This window comes from Hippocampus guttulatus, chromosome 18 (genome assembly GCF_054856545.1).
Source record: "Hippocampus guttulatus isolate MCC_2025c chromosome 18, RoL_Hgut_1.0, whole genome shotgun sequence".
Classification (NCBI taxonomy): Eukaryota; Metazoa; Chordata; class Actinopteri; order Syngnathiformes; family Syngnathidae; genus Hippocampus; species Hippocampus guttulatus.
Window position 1 is genome coordinate 10,994,509 of NC_141278.1, and position 15,257 is coordinate 11,009,765.

Genomic DNA, 15,257 nt, shown 5'->3' on the forward strand with positions numbered 1-15,257 from the left:
CTTCCTGAACAATTTTGGCACATTCGGAAACAGCTAGAGCGTTTATGGTAAATTTTAGACACATCCTGGGAAAATTCCACGAAAGATCTGTCTTGGAAATATTCTGTTGAACATTTTTCATCAGTTACTGAGAACTATTTTTAATCCTTTCATGCACCAATAATGATAACCTGCAACCTGATAACATGATAAGATGTCCACTGTAGCAACCGCTATCCCTGAAAGGGTTAAATAGATTTTATTAAATTTTTTTAAACTTTTGGTTCATCGCTAACCTAGCTCAATAGTTTTAATGGATTGAAACTCACCATCCCCCATATCTGCTTCTAGCTCGTCCTATTGGCTTATTTGTTGATGTAAATTGGATCAATTCTTCTTATTGTTCTTTTTTTTTATATTAAACCAGCATTATCTAAATAAATAAATGTTCATTCTGAAAGAGTATACCTGAAACAAATCTTATTAATAAGTCAAGTCAAGTCAAGTCAACAGTATTTATAGAGCACTTTCAAACAGCCATCGCTGCATACAAAGTGCTGTACATGGAGCAATTTAACATGCACAATAAACAGTAAGACAAATCGGTAATAAAGGTGGTAGAAAGCACCAAACAGTAAAACCAAGAACAAATCTAAGTCATGCTGAGTCGAATGCCAAAGAATACAAGTGAGTTTTGAGGAGGGTTTTGAAGATGGGCAGCGAGGAGGCTTGCCGAATGTTCAGTGGGAGGTCATTCCAGAGAGAGGGACCAGCAACAGAAAAGGCTCGATCCCCTCTGAGCCTCAGTTTAGTTCTTGGTACTTCTAATAAGGTCTGGTCCACAGACCTGAGGCGCCGGGCAGGTGTGTAGGGGCGGATCTTACGAGTACCAGTCAAGAGGCGAGCAGCGGCATTCTAGACCAGCTGAAGGCGCTTAATGGAGGACTGGCTGACTCCAAAGTAAAGGGCATTGCAGTAATCGAGCCGGGATGTGACAAAGGCATGAATTACTGTCTCAAAGTGTTCATGTGAGAGGAGAGGTTTTATTTTGGCCAGCTGTCTAAGGTGAAAGAAGCTGGATTTAACAACGGCACCAATTTGCCGATCGAGTTTGAAATCACTGTCCAGTTTAAGGCCCAAGTTTGAGACTGTTGACTTAAGATAAGGAGACAGGGGGCCCAAGTCTACAGGATGGAATGTACAAGGGCCACTGGGACCAAACAATATCACCTCTGTCTTCTTTTCATTGAATCTCAAGAAATTTTGTGCCATCCAGATTTTGATTTCTTCCAGACAGGATAGGAGTGGTCTTAATGAGAAGGCGTCTTTCTTGCTCAGTGGGACATAGATCTGGCAGTCATCTGCATAGCAGTGGAAGGGAATACCATGTTTCCTTAAGATGGAACCCAATGGGAGCAGATACAGCGAGAACAGCAGAGGCCCCAGAATTGAGCCCTGTGGAACACCACGTGACAGGGGAGCAGTGCGTGACTCAGAGCAGCCAAGGCTGACACAGAAGGTTCTGTCAGCTAAATAGGACCTAAACCACTCAAGAGCACTGCCACCAATGCCCACCAAGTGCTGCAAACGAGTCAGCAGAATACTGTGATCCACTGTATCAAATGCTGCAGTTAAGTCCAATAAAACTAGACACACGTGGTCTCCAGAGTCATTTGCCAGGAGGATGTCATTAGAAACGCGTAACAGGGCTGACTCCGTGCTATGCATCGTCTTGAAACCTGACTGGAAGACCTCCAAGATGTTATGTTCATCCAAGAAAAATTTCAACTGCATGTGCACCACTTTTTCCAGAATTTTGGAAATGAAAGGCAGTTTGGAAATGGGCCTGAAACTTGACAGCACATCTGGATCAAGACCAGGTTTCTTGATAAAGGGTTGGACCACAGCATGTTTAAACTGTTGGGGAACTACACCAGAAGAGAGTGTGCTGTTGATGATATCCAAGACTGATGCGCCAACACTCGGGAGAACCTCCTGAAAGAAGTGCGGGGGAAGAGAGTCGCAAGGGGAGCCAGATGGCTTCGTCTGGCGAACTACATCCTCCAAAAGCGCCAAGGACACAGTTTCAAAAGAATTTAGCACAGCTGAACATGGAACATGGACAGAGGGGTCAGATGCGGTATTTGAGACCGGAGTCCTAGCTGTAGAGACCTTATCAATGAAAAACTGAATGAATCTGTTGCACATCTCGGGTGAAGAATCCGAGCAAGTAGGCAGAGGGGGTTTGAGTACAGAATCTATCGTTTTAAATAGTGCGCGTGGGTTGTGACGGTTAGCTTGAATAAGGTCCGACAGATATGCTCTTTTGGCCTCTTTTACTGTGAGCTGGTAGTTACGCCAGCAGTCTTTCCAAATTTGATAAGAGACATGCAATTTGTCATTTTTCCACTTGCGTTCGGCTTGGCGACACCCCTGCCTATCTGCGCGGGTAATGTCGTTAAACCATGGCTCGGGTTTAGGTTTTGGGAGCACAGTTTTTGAAGGAGCCACCAAATCCAGGATGGCACGGCATGATGAGTTGAACCAAGAGGTGAGTTCCTCTGTGTTAGACGAGGGTACGCAAAGGTTATTAAAGGCACCAGAGAAACGACTAGCAGTGCGAGGGTTAAAAATTCGGCGTTTAAAACTAGGAGCGGCAGATTTCACAGCAGCATGCGATAAGACTACGTCAAATAAAACTGCCATGTGATCAGAAATCCCATTTTCAAGGACTTCCAGATTTGACACCGGTAGACCATAAGCAAGGACAAGGTCTAAAATATGACCTTGTTCATGTGTCGGGCTGGTCACATACTGCATGAAATTAAAAGAGTCGATAAGTCTTAAGAAGTCTTAAGAAATAAGAGGACTGACAAGTCAATGTGTAGTTTATTGACCATCTATCCATCAATCCATCTTTCTGGAAGTGTAGAGTAGATTGGATCTTGGCTTTATCTCACGTGGTGCCTATGAGAGGGAATTTTATATTTGTCTTTTTTAATTAACATGTATTACCACAGCGGTGTGAGTGGGCCACGTATTAATGAGCTCCCCAGCTGATATACAGTATTTCGGCTCTGGTGAATGTAATTATCTCACGTTTTATTATTATTTTTTCCTGTGAAGGACATTACATAGAGGTCAGCCATCATTTTGGTCAGGCTTTCTCCTGTCTGTCAGTGATTGACTGGAAGATGTCATTCAGTTACTTCGGGGGTGTGGGGGGAGTAATGGCTGACCATCTCCCCTAGGATTTATCTGGTCCAAAGGTAACAGTGGCCACTAATGACATGCCTTTTGTAGTGGAGAAGGTCACATCAAATGCACTCCCCACCTGGGACCATATTAGGCTTCCAGGTTTGTGTTGACATTCTGCTCCCGGGGAGGTGGACGGGTCAGGGGCGGGGGGCATCTTATCTCTTTCAATTTTTCCCTAGGGCAAAAATAAAACCCCCATTGTCAGTTTCTCGTGCCTAAGAGGTCAAAATCACCGAAGAGTTCATCTATAGCTCTCTTTAGACACACACATCACATCACTTGTGCTTTAAAGCTTTCCAGCCATTATTGTAGCATGCTTCCATGATTGCTCACAGGTGCTGTGAAGTCCATGATTTGGCAAGTTGTACTGGTTATGTAATACTGTAATAATAATTTTAGTAAAAAGAATAGCTGCATCATCACAACAGTTTAGAGCTCAAATAAACAATTTTTGATTCGAATCGGGCTTACAAGTACAAACATAAAACTGATGCTTGAACCAATACGTGTCCTTCCATAGGTGGAATCCCATGTCCCAATATCAGCGCCCTCCAGGAGGTGAGGGGCTGCAATGACCACCCTTGCACGGTGTACCATTGGCAGACAGGCCCATGGGGACAGTGCATAGAGGACTCTTCCATCCCGGTCACCAACACTTCTATGGGCCACGCACGCGGTGATGATTCCTCATGCTCAGTCGGAATGCAGACTCGTAAAGTCATCTGTGTCCGGGTCAATGTGGGTCAGGTTCCTCCGAAAAAGTAAGATACCCCCAAATATGCAGTACATTTTTCATGTGTGTCTTTCCAGTTTGTGTATGGATGTTATTTGGTGTAATGCACAATGGTTATTCACGTGATGTCATAGCGTGTTGAAGGGACTTGATTTGTGATGCTCATCATTCTCTTCATACAAATGTTCAAATGTAGGTACCGTATTTTCCGCACTATAAGGCGCTTCGGGGATATAAGGCGCACCTTCAATGAATGACCGATTTTAAAACTGTTTTCATATACAGGGCGCACCGCATTATAGAACATTTAAAATACTACGTGCAAGAAATCCAAATGTTGATCCATATTGAAGGTGCATCGGATTATAAGGCACAGTGCCGGCTTTTGAGAAAATTGAATGCTTTTAGGTGCGCCTTATAGTGCGGAAAATATGGTACAATGCACATGGATTATTGAGTTGTTTGTGTCAGTGAAACACAGCCGCTCTTAATGCTCGTCCTTATTTTTATGCCACACAATCATTCTCCCTTTCTGGTTAGTCACTGTCACATTGTTGTGGCAGAGATAATTAGCTCCTTGCCAACTGTGTTTAAACATCCGCTGCTAGTTCTTCCCTGAAACTCCCTCCTGGGACCGTGGATGATGTATTTATTTATTCATCAGAAGGTATTATTTTGGCAGGAGAGCAGTTCCGCTCGAGCAATCCCACCAGCCCCCGTGCGGTGTATGGAAATGACTCGATCTTGTTACTCTGGCACAATTTTCCAGATTACAGCGACATGCTGCACGGTGAATTTGTATCATAGGATGTCAGTGTCGACAAGGGTGCCGGGGGTTAACCAGCTGTGACCGCGATCGGAAGACTGTCACCAAAGAACATGGAATTATATATATTATAATAAGCATGTCATTGGTTCAAATCTGATATGTGGGCCACATCTCTTTAAAAGAGAGGGATTCTAAAACCCTTGGCTGAGACAGAGGCCCAGATATGGTTGGGGTTTTTTTCATTGAAATATGTCCCTGGAGACTTTTTAGCAGACTACGGAATTTAGTTTTAACCAACAATGGTTGTGATCCATCAAATAGACCTCCGAGGACACGACAGTCGATTTGGTGAGTGACACGTCAATGTTGTTGTTGCCGTTCTTTCAGGTGTCCAGAGAGCTTGCGTCCAGATACGGTCAGGCCCTGCTTATTACCTTGCAAAAGAGACTGTTTGGTCACCCCATACAGTGACTGGAGCTCATACCCATCAACATGTCAGAAAGGTTAGCTTCTCTTTTGACATTATGCAATGTGCCTGGCGTATGTGAAACACACGTTTGATTTGGGGGGTTTTGTGGAGTGGCATGCTATCGTGCGAAGTGAAAACTCTCTGAGAAATAAATAGATACATTCTTTTGGTCAAGGCAAACTGGTCGTGATGCTTTAAAAGTGCCCAGAGGTCGTTCACTAAGTGGAGTCATCAAAGACAATGATTCTTCACTAGCGAGTGCCGGCTCGTGGGCCACAAAATAATTTCAATTTTGCAATCGTGCAGAGTACTTAACCAATTACGCAAATGCGATGTTGCTCATGCCGAAGAGAAACTCGGACACAATTCATGCTACTGTGTAACAATAAGACGTCAGACTGTGACTTACCTGTACAAAAGAATATGAGGAGAAAGCTAACAGAAAAATATCATAACTCATAAAAGAAAATCGAAATCTTGTCATTTGGTTGCCCACAGGTGGTAAAACCAAGAAGAAGCAATACCGAAAACGCATCATCATCCAGTTACCAGCCAACGGAGGGCAAGAGTGTCCAGAAGTGCTGACCCAAGAGAGAGAAAGTGATGCTCCTTCTGTGTGTCCAGGATACAGGTAAATGTCCTTTTTCGCAGCTACATCACCAATCAGACTGTTTTGTGGAAATGTTTGCACACCCAAAATGAAACATGTAGTATAAAAATGATGTCAAGGTGTATTCTGTCTCTGATGCTGTACTAGCCAGACAGTGCTTGTATCCACCTCTTTCCCTAGATGGAAAACACATAAATGGCGAAGATGCCAAATGGTTCCATGGTCAGTTCGTCAGGACAGCCCTGGAGCTCAGGAAACCTGTGGAGCAGGCCTACAGGTTCGAGGTGAGGACGCCTGATTGGACACGCTCGCGTGCGTACGCACCAGGGTGATCATAGCTTGGTATTTTTCATTAGGGTTACGTTCTGTTTTGTTTTGACTTGTGTTTTGTTGATTTGGTTCATTCTGATTAGCTTTTAGATCAAGGTTGTTAGTTTTTATTGTTTGGGAAAATGCTTAATTTTAGTTTAGTTTTTATTATTTATAATTAAATTATAAATTATTAAATAACATATATTATATTTATTCGTGTTTTTTTTGTATATACGATTTAGAGTATTTGTCAAGTGTTAGGTTGAAAGAAACAGAGTCACTTAGCATTGCGTAATTAAGTAAACTACAATTCTCAAATGTTTTTCTGTATGGACGTACAGCAACACCAAAATACATTTCAAATGACCCCCAAAAGTTAGAAAAAAGATAAAAACAAAGGACGTTTTCACTATAATTGTAGTTAGTTGTATCGGATGTAATTTGTTAATATTGTTTTTAAACATTTCTGTTCTGATTTTATTAGGTTAACAAAGATCCTTCTTTTCAATTTTAGTTTCTAATTTTCATTAACTAGAACAGGGTTTCAAACACATTTTTGTCACAGGCCACATTTTAGTTACCATTTCCCTTGGAGGGCCGTTATGACTGAAATCATATAAAGAAGTCAAGAATAACGGTTTATTCAACTCCTGTTTAATTTACTACTAACGGGGTGTTTGGCAACAAGAAAATGTTTACAATATCTCTATTATTTATTACATATGAGAATATGACATGTTGGTCCATATTTTAGCAATGCAAGCATCATGGAATTTGTTGTGTTTGATTTGATTTCGTGGGCCACATAAAATGGTGTGGTGGGCCAGGTCTGGCCCCCGGGCCTCGACTTTGACACCTGTGAATTAGAACAACCTTGGTACGCACATTCCCGCACGCCCACCACACATTATAAGGGCAATGATTATACTGTAGTTTTATGAGTTTACATCAACCAACTGCTCCTTTGCGATGACTTGCTGAGGATAACATGAATGGCCGTGAGAATCCTGGAAGACAGTTCACATGCAAAAGGATAGGTTCTCATATTCGTCTCATTGACTCAGACATATCAAATCCATTATTTAATTCAATGATAAGCTTCCCGCTCCACCACTTTGACGCCTGATATCATGATTGACAATCACCTGTCACAATACACCCAGAGTGGAAACAGGCAATTCAATACAAGCCTCTTCCTATTCACCGTTTTACTCAATACTGATGAATCTTTTTTTTTTTTTTTGCCATTTTGTCTGATATTTCCTTGGCATATCTGATTTCATAGACCAAACTACAACTACATTCAGCACAGTGTATAAAACCACTAAAGCATGGCAAGGTCTGAACACAGAATACAATGAACTACAGTCTTCCAGGGTCTGCCACTTTTAAAAAAGAAATAGTGCACCAGATGTTATTGTATGGTGCCATTTCGACAATATTATGAATCATTTTTTTTCCATTCACAGTTTGTGCAACTTACTGATCTCTATGACTTCTTTGTCCCAATAGTTTAACATTTATAATGAGGGGTGAAGCTTATTTGAAAAGTGGCATCATCTCTGTCATTCCCATAGCTGTCTCGTGTCGGAGGCAGGATGGTGGACAGGCTGATGTTGAAGCTTGTCTGAAGTTCTCCAGCTCCATGCCGTCTCTCACCCAGCTCTGCCAGCTGCCCTGCCAAGAGGACTGCCAACTGAGCAGCTGGTCCAAATTTTCGCCTTGTACAGCCGATTGCGTGGGTGTGAGGGTTCGCAAACGGATGCTTGTGGGTAAGTCGCAAGGAGGTGATGAAAATGAGAATAGAATGCATTTACAGTAGGCACTATCGGTCAATGTAGCTGTACAGTCCATACTGATGTCTTGAAAAACAGCTACGACAAGTTGGACTTGGGACCCCTTGCTCAAAACAAGGTCCTTCAAGACCTGAACACAAACATAGAAATGTGTTTGTTTTCTAGTGGTGACGAGCAAAAACAGAGTGAGTTCTGGGCATACTCAAGACATGTTATGTGGGCAAAACGATGAATGGTAATGTTTCCCCTTCACAAATACCGCCTTTTCTGTACTATAAGGCGCTTCGGAGTATAAGGCGTACCTGCAATTAATGGTCAATTTAAAAACGGATCTCATATATAGGACGCACCGCATTACAAGGCGCATAGAATAGAAGTGACAATAGTGGCTGCGGCCACGTTAGGCAGCCAATAGATGGAGGTACGCTAAAGGGAATACAATACAATACAGCTGTATTTATGGAGAGCTTTCACAACAAAACTCTTTACGGAACATTTAAAATACTACGTCCAAGAAATCTGAATATTGATCCATGTATGAGGTGCATCGGATTATAAAGTGCACTGTCTGCTTTTGAGAAAATTGAATGCTTTTTGGTGCGCCTTATATTGCGGAAAATACGGTACCTTATTTGAGAAAATGTGATGCCCACTGTTATGTTCTTACGAATTCATGTCCAGGAAGAAATTTTTCTCCTCCAAATACTGTATGAACATTCTGTAGTAGGCGATGATGTACAGGTCTTTTTTTTCTGCAGGTAAGAGCAAGAAGCGAGACCAGTGTAAGAACCACCAGTTGCATCCACTGAGTGAGACTCAGTACTGCCCGTGCAACAAATACAACGCCCAGCCTGTGGGCAACTGGTCCGACTGTATACTTTCCGACACCAGCCGCATGGAAGGTCAACTGGGCATGAAGGTCCAGGGCGACATCAAGGAATGTGGTCAGGGGTATCGATACCAATCTATGGTTTGCTATGACCAGGATAACCGCATCGTAGAGACTTCACGCTGCAACAGTCATGGTGAGTTGAAGATGTAAAAGTAAATTGTTTGGTTCACACCGAACCGAATAATGTTTTAGGATTCCAAATATGCTGACAAATTGTGATCACAAAAATGTTAATTAAAGAAAATCACACCGACAAAGTATAAACTGAAATTGCTGGTCGCAAGGAGCCAGGAATAAACAATGCATGAAACCAAACGCGCTTGCAAACGCAAGGTAAAGTAGTCCACATAGTAGACGTAAAACGATATATGTATCAAAAATCCAATAACACGAAAACAATCAAGAGCAATAGTAAAATAACAAAATACTTACAAACAAGAACTAACAAGAGCAACTATGAACTGTATCGAGGGGTCTACAAAATAACACTTGAAGCGCAACAGTGAGAAAGGTCAATAATCCGACAAGGCGTAGCAGAAGTCGGGGGCCTTAAATACATAACCAAGCCAGATGCAGTAACGAGGCACAGGTGCACCTGCTGGAGGGAAACACCCATAAACTCCAGCTGGAGCTGGAACACAATCAAGACAGAACATAACAAAAATATTATTGGCAATTTCAATAACAAGTTCACAATTAGCTAAGGCTTCTCTGCAAGCCACGGTATGGAGTGCAGAAACTTGAAAAGTAAACAAAGGCCGCGTTAAGTGCCCTTGCATTTTTGAATGAGAAGGTTGAACTTCAAAAAATATTGTTAAGGTGGAGAAAATAACCGATTCTTTGATCCATTGTGATTTATAGTAGACTATATAATTATTATTGTTATTATCCATCCATCCATCCATTTTCTGATCAACTGGAGCCCGGCATGCTGGAGCCTATCCAAACATATATATTACTGTATATATGTTTTATGTTCAATAAACAAACAAACAAACAAGCTGTCTTCAGGCAGTAGGCGGGGCACACCCTGAACTGGTTGCCAGCCAATCGCAGGGCACACATATTGGATTGGATAAACTTTATTGTCAAATGTACTGTATGTGTAACATACAGACGAAAAATCATCCGCGCGTACACTCACACCTCGGTACAATTTAATACCCGGAGAAAACCCACGGGGGAGAACACGCAAACTCCACACAGGCAGGCTGGAGCCAGAATCGAACCCTGAACCTCTGCACCGTGTGGCCGACGTGCTAACCAGTCAACTACTGGGCAGCCCTTATTAGCTTTTATTATTATTATTATTATGATTATTATTTTTGTTTCTTTTTCAAGACTATATTTTTAAATAACAATTCTGGTGGTCTGAAAAAAAAAAGTTGAACACTGACTCGCAGTCTACAATTATTCAAGTTTTGCTGTATGTTTTCAAGCATCCTGTTGTGGAGCTACATTTTTGCATTCAAATTTTTTAAGACTCATGAGGTGAAGTAGTCCGTTCAGAGTGTTGGAACTGATGACAGATATGACAAATGACCTCTTTCTCACTTTGGAGTGCATATTTAACAGAGCTGATTTCAAAGACTGAAGTGGGACACAGCTGGAGATCCCTAATTATGTCTTGACAAGTCACTTTGAGTCTTGCGAGTACATGCTTGCAGCATTCAATCGTTAAACTGACCTTAATAAGTAAATTACTCTACAATACACCGAAACTATTAATACATGTCAAAATCATGTTAGTTGGCCTAGCTCAGAGGCAATCTTTTGAGTGAGTCTGAATGTTAAAATCAGTCGCGGGGTGGCGTTTCAGGGTTGTATGAGCCAAAACCCCAAATCTGTCCGGCCACCTGGATCTGTATGAACACAGCTTGGCATTTGCCAGCAAGAGGACGAAAGGGCATTACGAATTACAGAGAAGTCATACACTTGCGGGAAAATATCGAAGACATCAAAAGCACTCTGGGGAATGGGCACATCTGTGCTTGTTCAATGAAAAAGCTATCTAGTTGTCAGTCTGAGAGCTTTCCTCCCAGTCTCGTTTTTTTTTACAGTGACTGACTGCAACTCAAATGATGACTGCTGTCAGCTTTCAGTCTGATTTCAGCATCCTTTGATTGTTGCTTTTTCGCCACAAATGTGTGGATGAATCATGATCCCGTCTGGTCTTTCCAGCCATATTATTCCCTCAGGCTGCAGCTGTAAACCAATGAGGTGCATAGAATAATAGGTCAAGATCACAATCTTCGAGGAACAACTTGGGGATAAGGGTTGAAAGAATAAATGTTTTATATTTTTTTTGTAGTAGACTGGAAAGTACCGTATTGGCCCGAATATAAGACGGTGGTTTTTGCATTGAAATAAGACTGAAAAAGTGGGGGTCATCTTATATTCGGGGTCTAGACATTATACCCATTCACGACGCTAGATGGCGCCAGATATCATTGACGCGAATGCTGAACTTGACTCCCCAGGCCAAAATGAACCCCTGTCACAAAGAATAAAAATAAAAATAGTGGTAGCACGAAGAAGAAAAATAAAAAATAGCAGTAAGAAAGAAAAGAGAAGAAATAATAGAAGAGATAACAGAAAATGGAGAAACGTAGCGACAATCTGAAGAAAAGTTGGTCGAAGATCGGCCAGGTTAACCGGCAGCTGAGGAGAAGTTATGATGTAATTTACATTTCAAAAACCAGAAGCTATTCATTTACGAATGTGATTGCACTTTAGTTTACATACTGTATTTAAATGTTCAGATATTAAGATTTGAATGAGGCAAATAACATGCTTTTTCTCTCAAATATATTGTTATAAGCATTTGTTTCAGATGTACTGTAATTATTTTCTGTATTAAAATTAATTTGGTGTTCAAAAAGTCTTTTTTGAAACTTGAGTCTTGAAAAAGAGGGGGTCGTCTTATAATCAGGGCCAATACTGTGTTATAAAAGTGGCGTTTGAGATAACGGGGGTATCGATGCCTTGCTCAAGAATATGAATCAAAATTATGTCTTCATTAGCTAAGTAGGTTAAAATACAAAAGTTGACTCCAGGTAGTTGGAAAGTGTGAATGGCAGCTGTGCCGAATGATGTTTCCCGAAGTCCGCAATCAACTCTAGTGCAGAGCGTGTTCAGTTCCGGGTTGTAGTGACTGCACCAGAACACAGTGCAAAACCTAAATGTACATCTCAGTTAAAATAAATCAGTTAACATAACTTCAAAGAATCACTTACTCTGCCCACAAATGAACCTGACCCAAAAATTACTTTTTGTAGTAACAGTTGTTACGAGTCTTATGAAATTTTGGAGTATTTTGAGTAATAGTAGGCCGACTGGATAATATAGTTAAAAACAAATACAGACATTTTCTGCACTGGCTCTCTGTGAAGGCGGACACTTTTTGTTTCGCTTCTCCCCCACCCCCACGGCCCACCCCATGCCCTTTACTCCTCTGCTGTGCTGATTTTGTCTAATGTGCCGTCTTCTGTCTTGATATAGCCTACGTGTTTTTTTTTCTTCTGAAAAGACAAATCATGGAATTAGGCAGCTGGACTCTCAGCACTATGGATAATTTCTTTTTGATGAAAAGAGCAGGCGGTTGGGAGCCTTCTTGCCCCTCTGGGACATTTGCTGCTGGGTACACGTTAGATCTTTGGCAGAAATGGAGAAGGGTGTGCTTGACAATATTGTCCATAAAGGATGTGCAAGGCATCCACATGATTGGACTTTCGATAACAGGTCCTGCCATTTGGTGTTATCAGTTTCCTGATGTATCGCAAAATTCAACCAGCGAGAGCAGCTTCATTGGATGGGAACAAGCTGATGGCCTACATGGAAGGTGTGGGGCGGGTGATCAACACTCAGACTCATGCGTTGACTGAACTCACCCGCATAGTGGATGTGGTGATGGAGTCGCTTCGCAAAACGAAAAAGGCCGGGAGAAGTTGGACCGTCCTGGAAAATTGATTGACTGAATGAACAAGAATTGTCGCCACGGCGAGTCACATGCTAAAAGACATTCAAGGCTGTCTGAAATTGTAGACGGCCCGTTCCCAAAACAATTGTTATCTGGACTTTCCCCTGGATGGCAAAAACACGCATGCGAGTATTCCTATCTCCTCCTGTCCATAACCCCCCCCCCCCCCACCCACCGTGAATGATAAGGTCTTGGCCTTGCAGCTGCAGACGCAATGTCAGTCTTTGCTGGATTCCTATTCACTCCGCTCCCTCCCCCGTCACAACTGGAGAGACTTGAGCACACCTAATGTGTGCAGCTCATTTCCCAGATTCCTCCGCTCCCTTCCTCACCCCATTCATTACGTTAAGTCTCGAGGATTGTTGTACGGTGTTTTTAAATGTACGCTACATATGCTGAGGGTTTTTTTCTCTGGCTCAAACCATCCTCCCATTTGAGGAGAATGGTTGGAGTCTATCGTACTCCCCCCTCCTCTTCCCGACTGTTTTCCTTTCACATCTAAGATATTGAGGCGCTGAACAGCAACCCACCAGGCTCCTTGTTCTGTCTTCCCCATGTTGGTTATTGCTGTCTTCTTTATGTTCCTCTGAATGGCTTGTAACTGGGAAGTAAATTCCTATGTTTTTTGCATACTTGGCCAATAAATCTGATTCTGATGACGCATAAAGAGGAGCAACTGGCAGTTTAACCCATTTAATCCCATTAAATTTGTGAAGGACAACAATGATTTAATTTACACGGCTCTAAAAATGTTTAATTACTGATTACTTAAAAGGGACACCTGATTTTGACTTTTAACTCATTCACTCCCAAAGACGTTTTTAAATGTCTTTTCAGACTTGTTCTAGAATTGTCTGGGACTGAATGAGTTTTTAAATGTCTGGGAAAAATTTGGGATGAAATGGGTTAAGTATCTTTCTTAAGCATGCTCTGACATGGGCACAAAGCTTACTTCATCAACTGAGCCATGCCACGCCCTCATGGGCTGACCAATGCACATGTGTCATCTCACGACTTATCAATCCGGCAGTTCGGCATGCCTCAGGTGGTAGAGTGGTCGTCTTTTCTTGTGGCTTCGACCCTCGCCCCCTGTACACATATTCAAGTGTCCTAAGCAACATACTGAACCCCAAGTTGACTGTTTTAAACCCAAATAAATTGTTGAAGTCAGTTCGATCAAACCGTTTGAGTTGAACTAACTCACTCCACTCGCGGTCGGTATGCAGACTAATCACCATCGATGATGACGCTGATGACTGGGTGTAGTTTTTTATGTGGAGGGAAGAGTGGACCGGTTCCCTTTAGTCTCACATACTGCGTGCGTCCTGCCACAAAAGATCATTTTCTTAAAAAAAAATTCTTCAAGTGCGGATTTTCACTTATGAACAAATTAACTTTTCACATCATTTAGTTCATGTCAGTCAAATCTATAATACCATGTCAAAGTCAAGTTGAGTCTTTCAAAAAATTTTGTCCCAAACCCTACAATTGCTGACTCAAGTCATGTCATGTGATTCAAGTCCTGCAGCTTTTATATACTGTATGTACCACATTTAAACATTTATTGTCATATTGTTGACAGGGTACATTGAGGAGGCTTGCATCATTCCTTGTCCGTCTGACTGTAAACTCAGCGAATGGTCCAATTGGTCCCGATGTAGCAAGTCGTGCGGCAGTGGTGTCAAAGTTCGCTCGAAATGGCTCAGAGAAAAACCATACAACGGTGGAAGGCCTTGCCCCAAACTTGACCACGTCAACCAGGTGATCTATCGTTAGATTGTACTTTCATAAAATTCAGTTATGTAAAGTTCGCTTTTACAAGTACTGTATACAGTTTACTGTACACGTTTTAAATATGCTAGACTAATATCAATGACTACTGTTTTTCTTCTCTTTTCTTTATTGAATGCAATTCAATCTCAGGCACAAGTAAGTACTTTAATGTTTGTCTTAATTTGAGTTTGCTGCCCCCCACCCCCACCCCCACCCCCTTGTATACTGTACTGTATAAATGTTCCTAACAAGTCCAATCAGGTAATTTTGACATTTACTTGAACCAGGTATATGAAGTGGTGCCTTGTCTCAGTGACTGTGGGCAATATATTTGGGTGGTAGAACCATGGAGTGTCTGGAAAGTTAGCAGTGTGGACCCGAAGAACAACTGTGGCGAAGGCGTTCAAACCAGAAAAGTCAGGTAAAGGTTTTGCGAAACAACATCAGATTACCCATCCATACATCCATCCATTTTCCGAACCGCTTTATCCTCACAAGGGTCGCGGGGGTGCTGGAGCCTATCTTAGCTGTCTTCGGGCAGCAGGCAGGGGACACCCTGAACCAGTTGCCAGCCAATCGCAGGGCACACAGAGACGAACAACCATCCACGCTCACACTCACACCTAGGGACAATTTTAGAGTGGTCAATCAGCCTGCCATGCATGTTTTTGGAATGTGGGAGGAAAC

At 42.1% G+C, this 15,257-nt stretch overlaps 1 protein-coding gene across 1 annotated transcript in view; it reads left to right on the forward strand.

Annotated features, from left to right (window-relative positions):
- The window catches only part of thsd7aa (thrombospondin, type I, domain containing 7Aa), a 90,260-nt gene that overhangs the window by 54,523 nt on the left and 20,480 nt on the right, over positions 1 to 15,257 (forward strand). The window contains exons 8-15 of the mRNA XM_086137121.1: positions 3,758 to 3,998; positions 5,127 to 5,242; positions 5,707 to 5,839; positions 5,999 to 6,102; positions 7,708 to 7,902; positions 8,685 to 8,951; positions 14,380 to 14,561; positions 14,855 to 14,991. Coding sequence (XP_085993247.1) covers positions 3,758 to 3,998; positions 5,127 to 5,242; positions 5,707 to 5,839; positions 5,999 to 6,102; positions 7,708 to 7,902; positions 8,685 to 8,951; positions 14,380 to 14,561; positions 14,855 to 14,991 — 1,375 coding nt within the window. The remainder of the gene's footprint in view (positions 1 to 3,757; positions 3,999 to 5,126; positions 5,243 to 5,706; positions 5,840 to 5,998; positions 6,103 to 7,707; positions 7,903 to 8,684; positions 8,952 to 14,379; positions 14,562 to 14,854; positions 14,992 to 15,257) is intronic.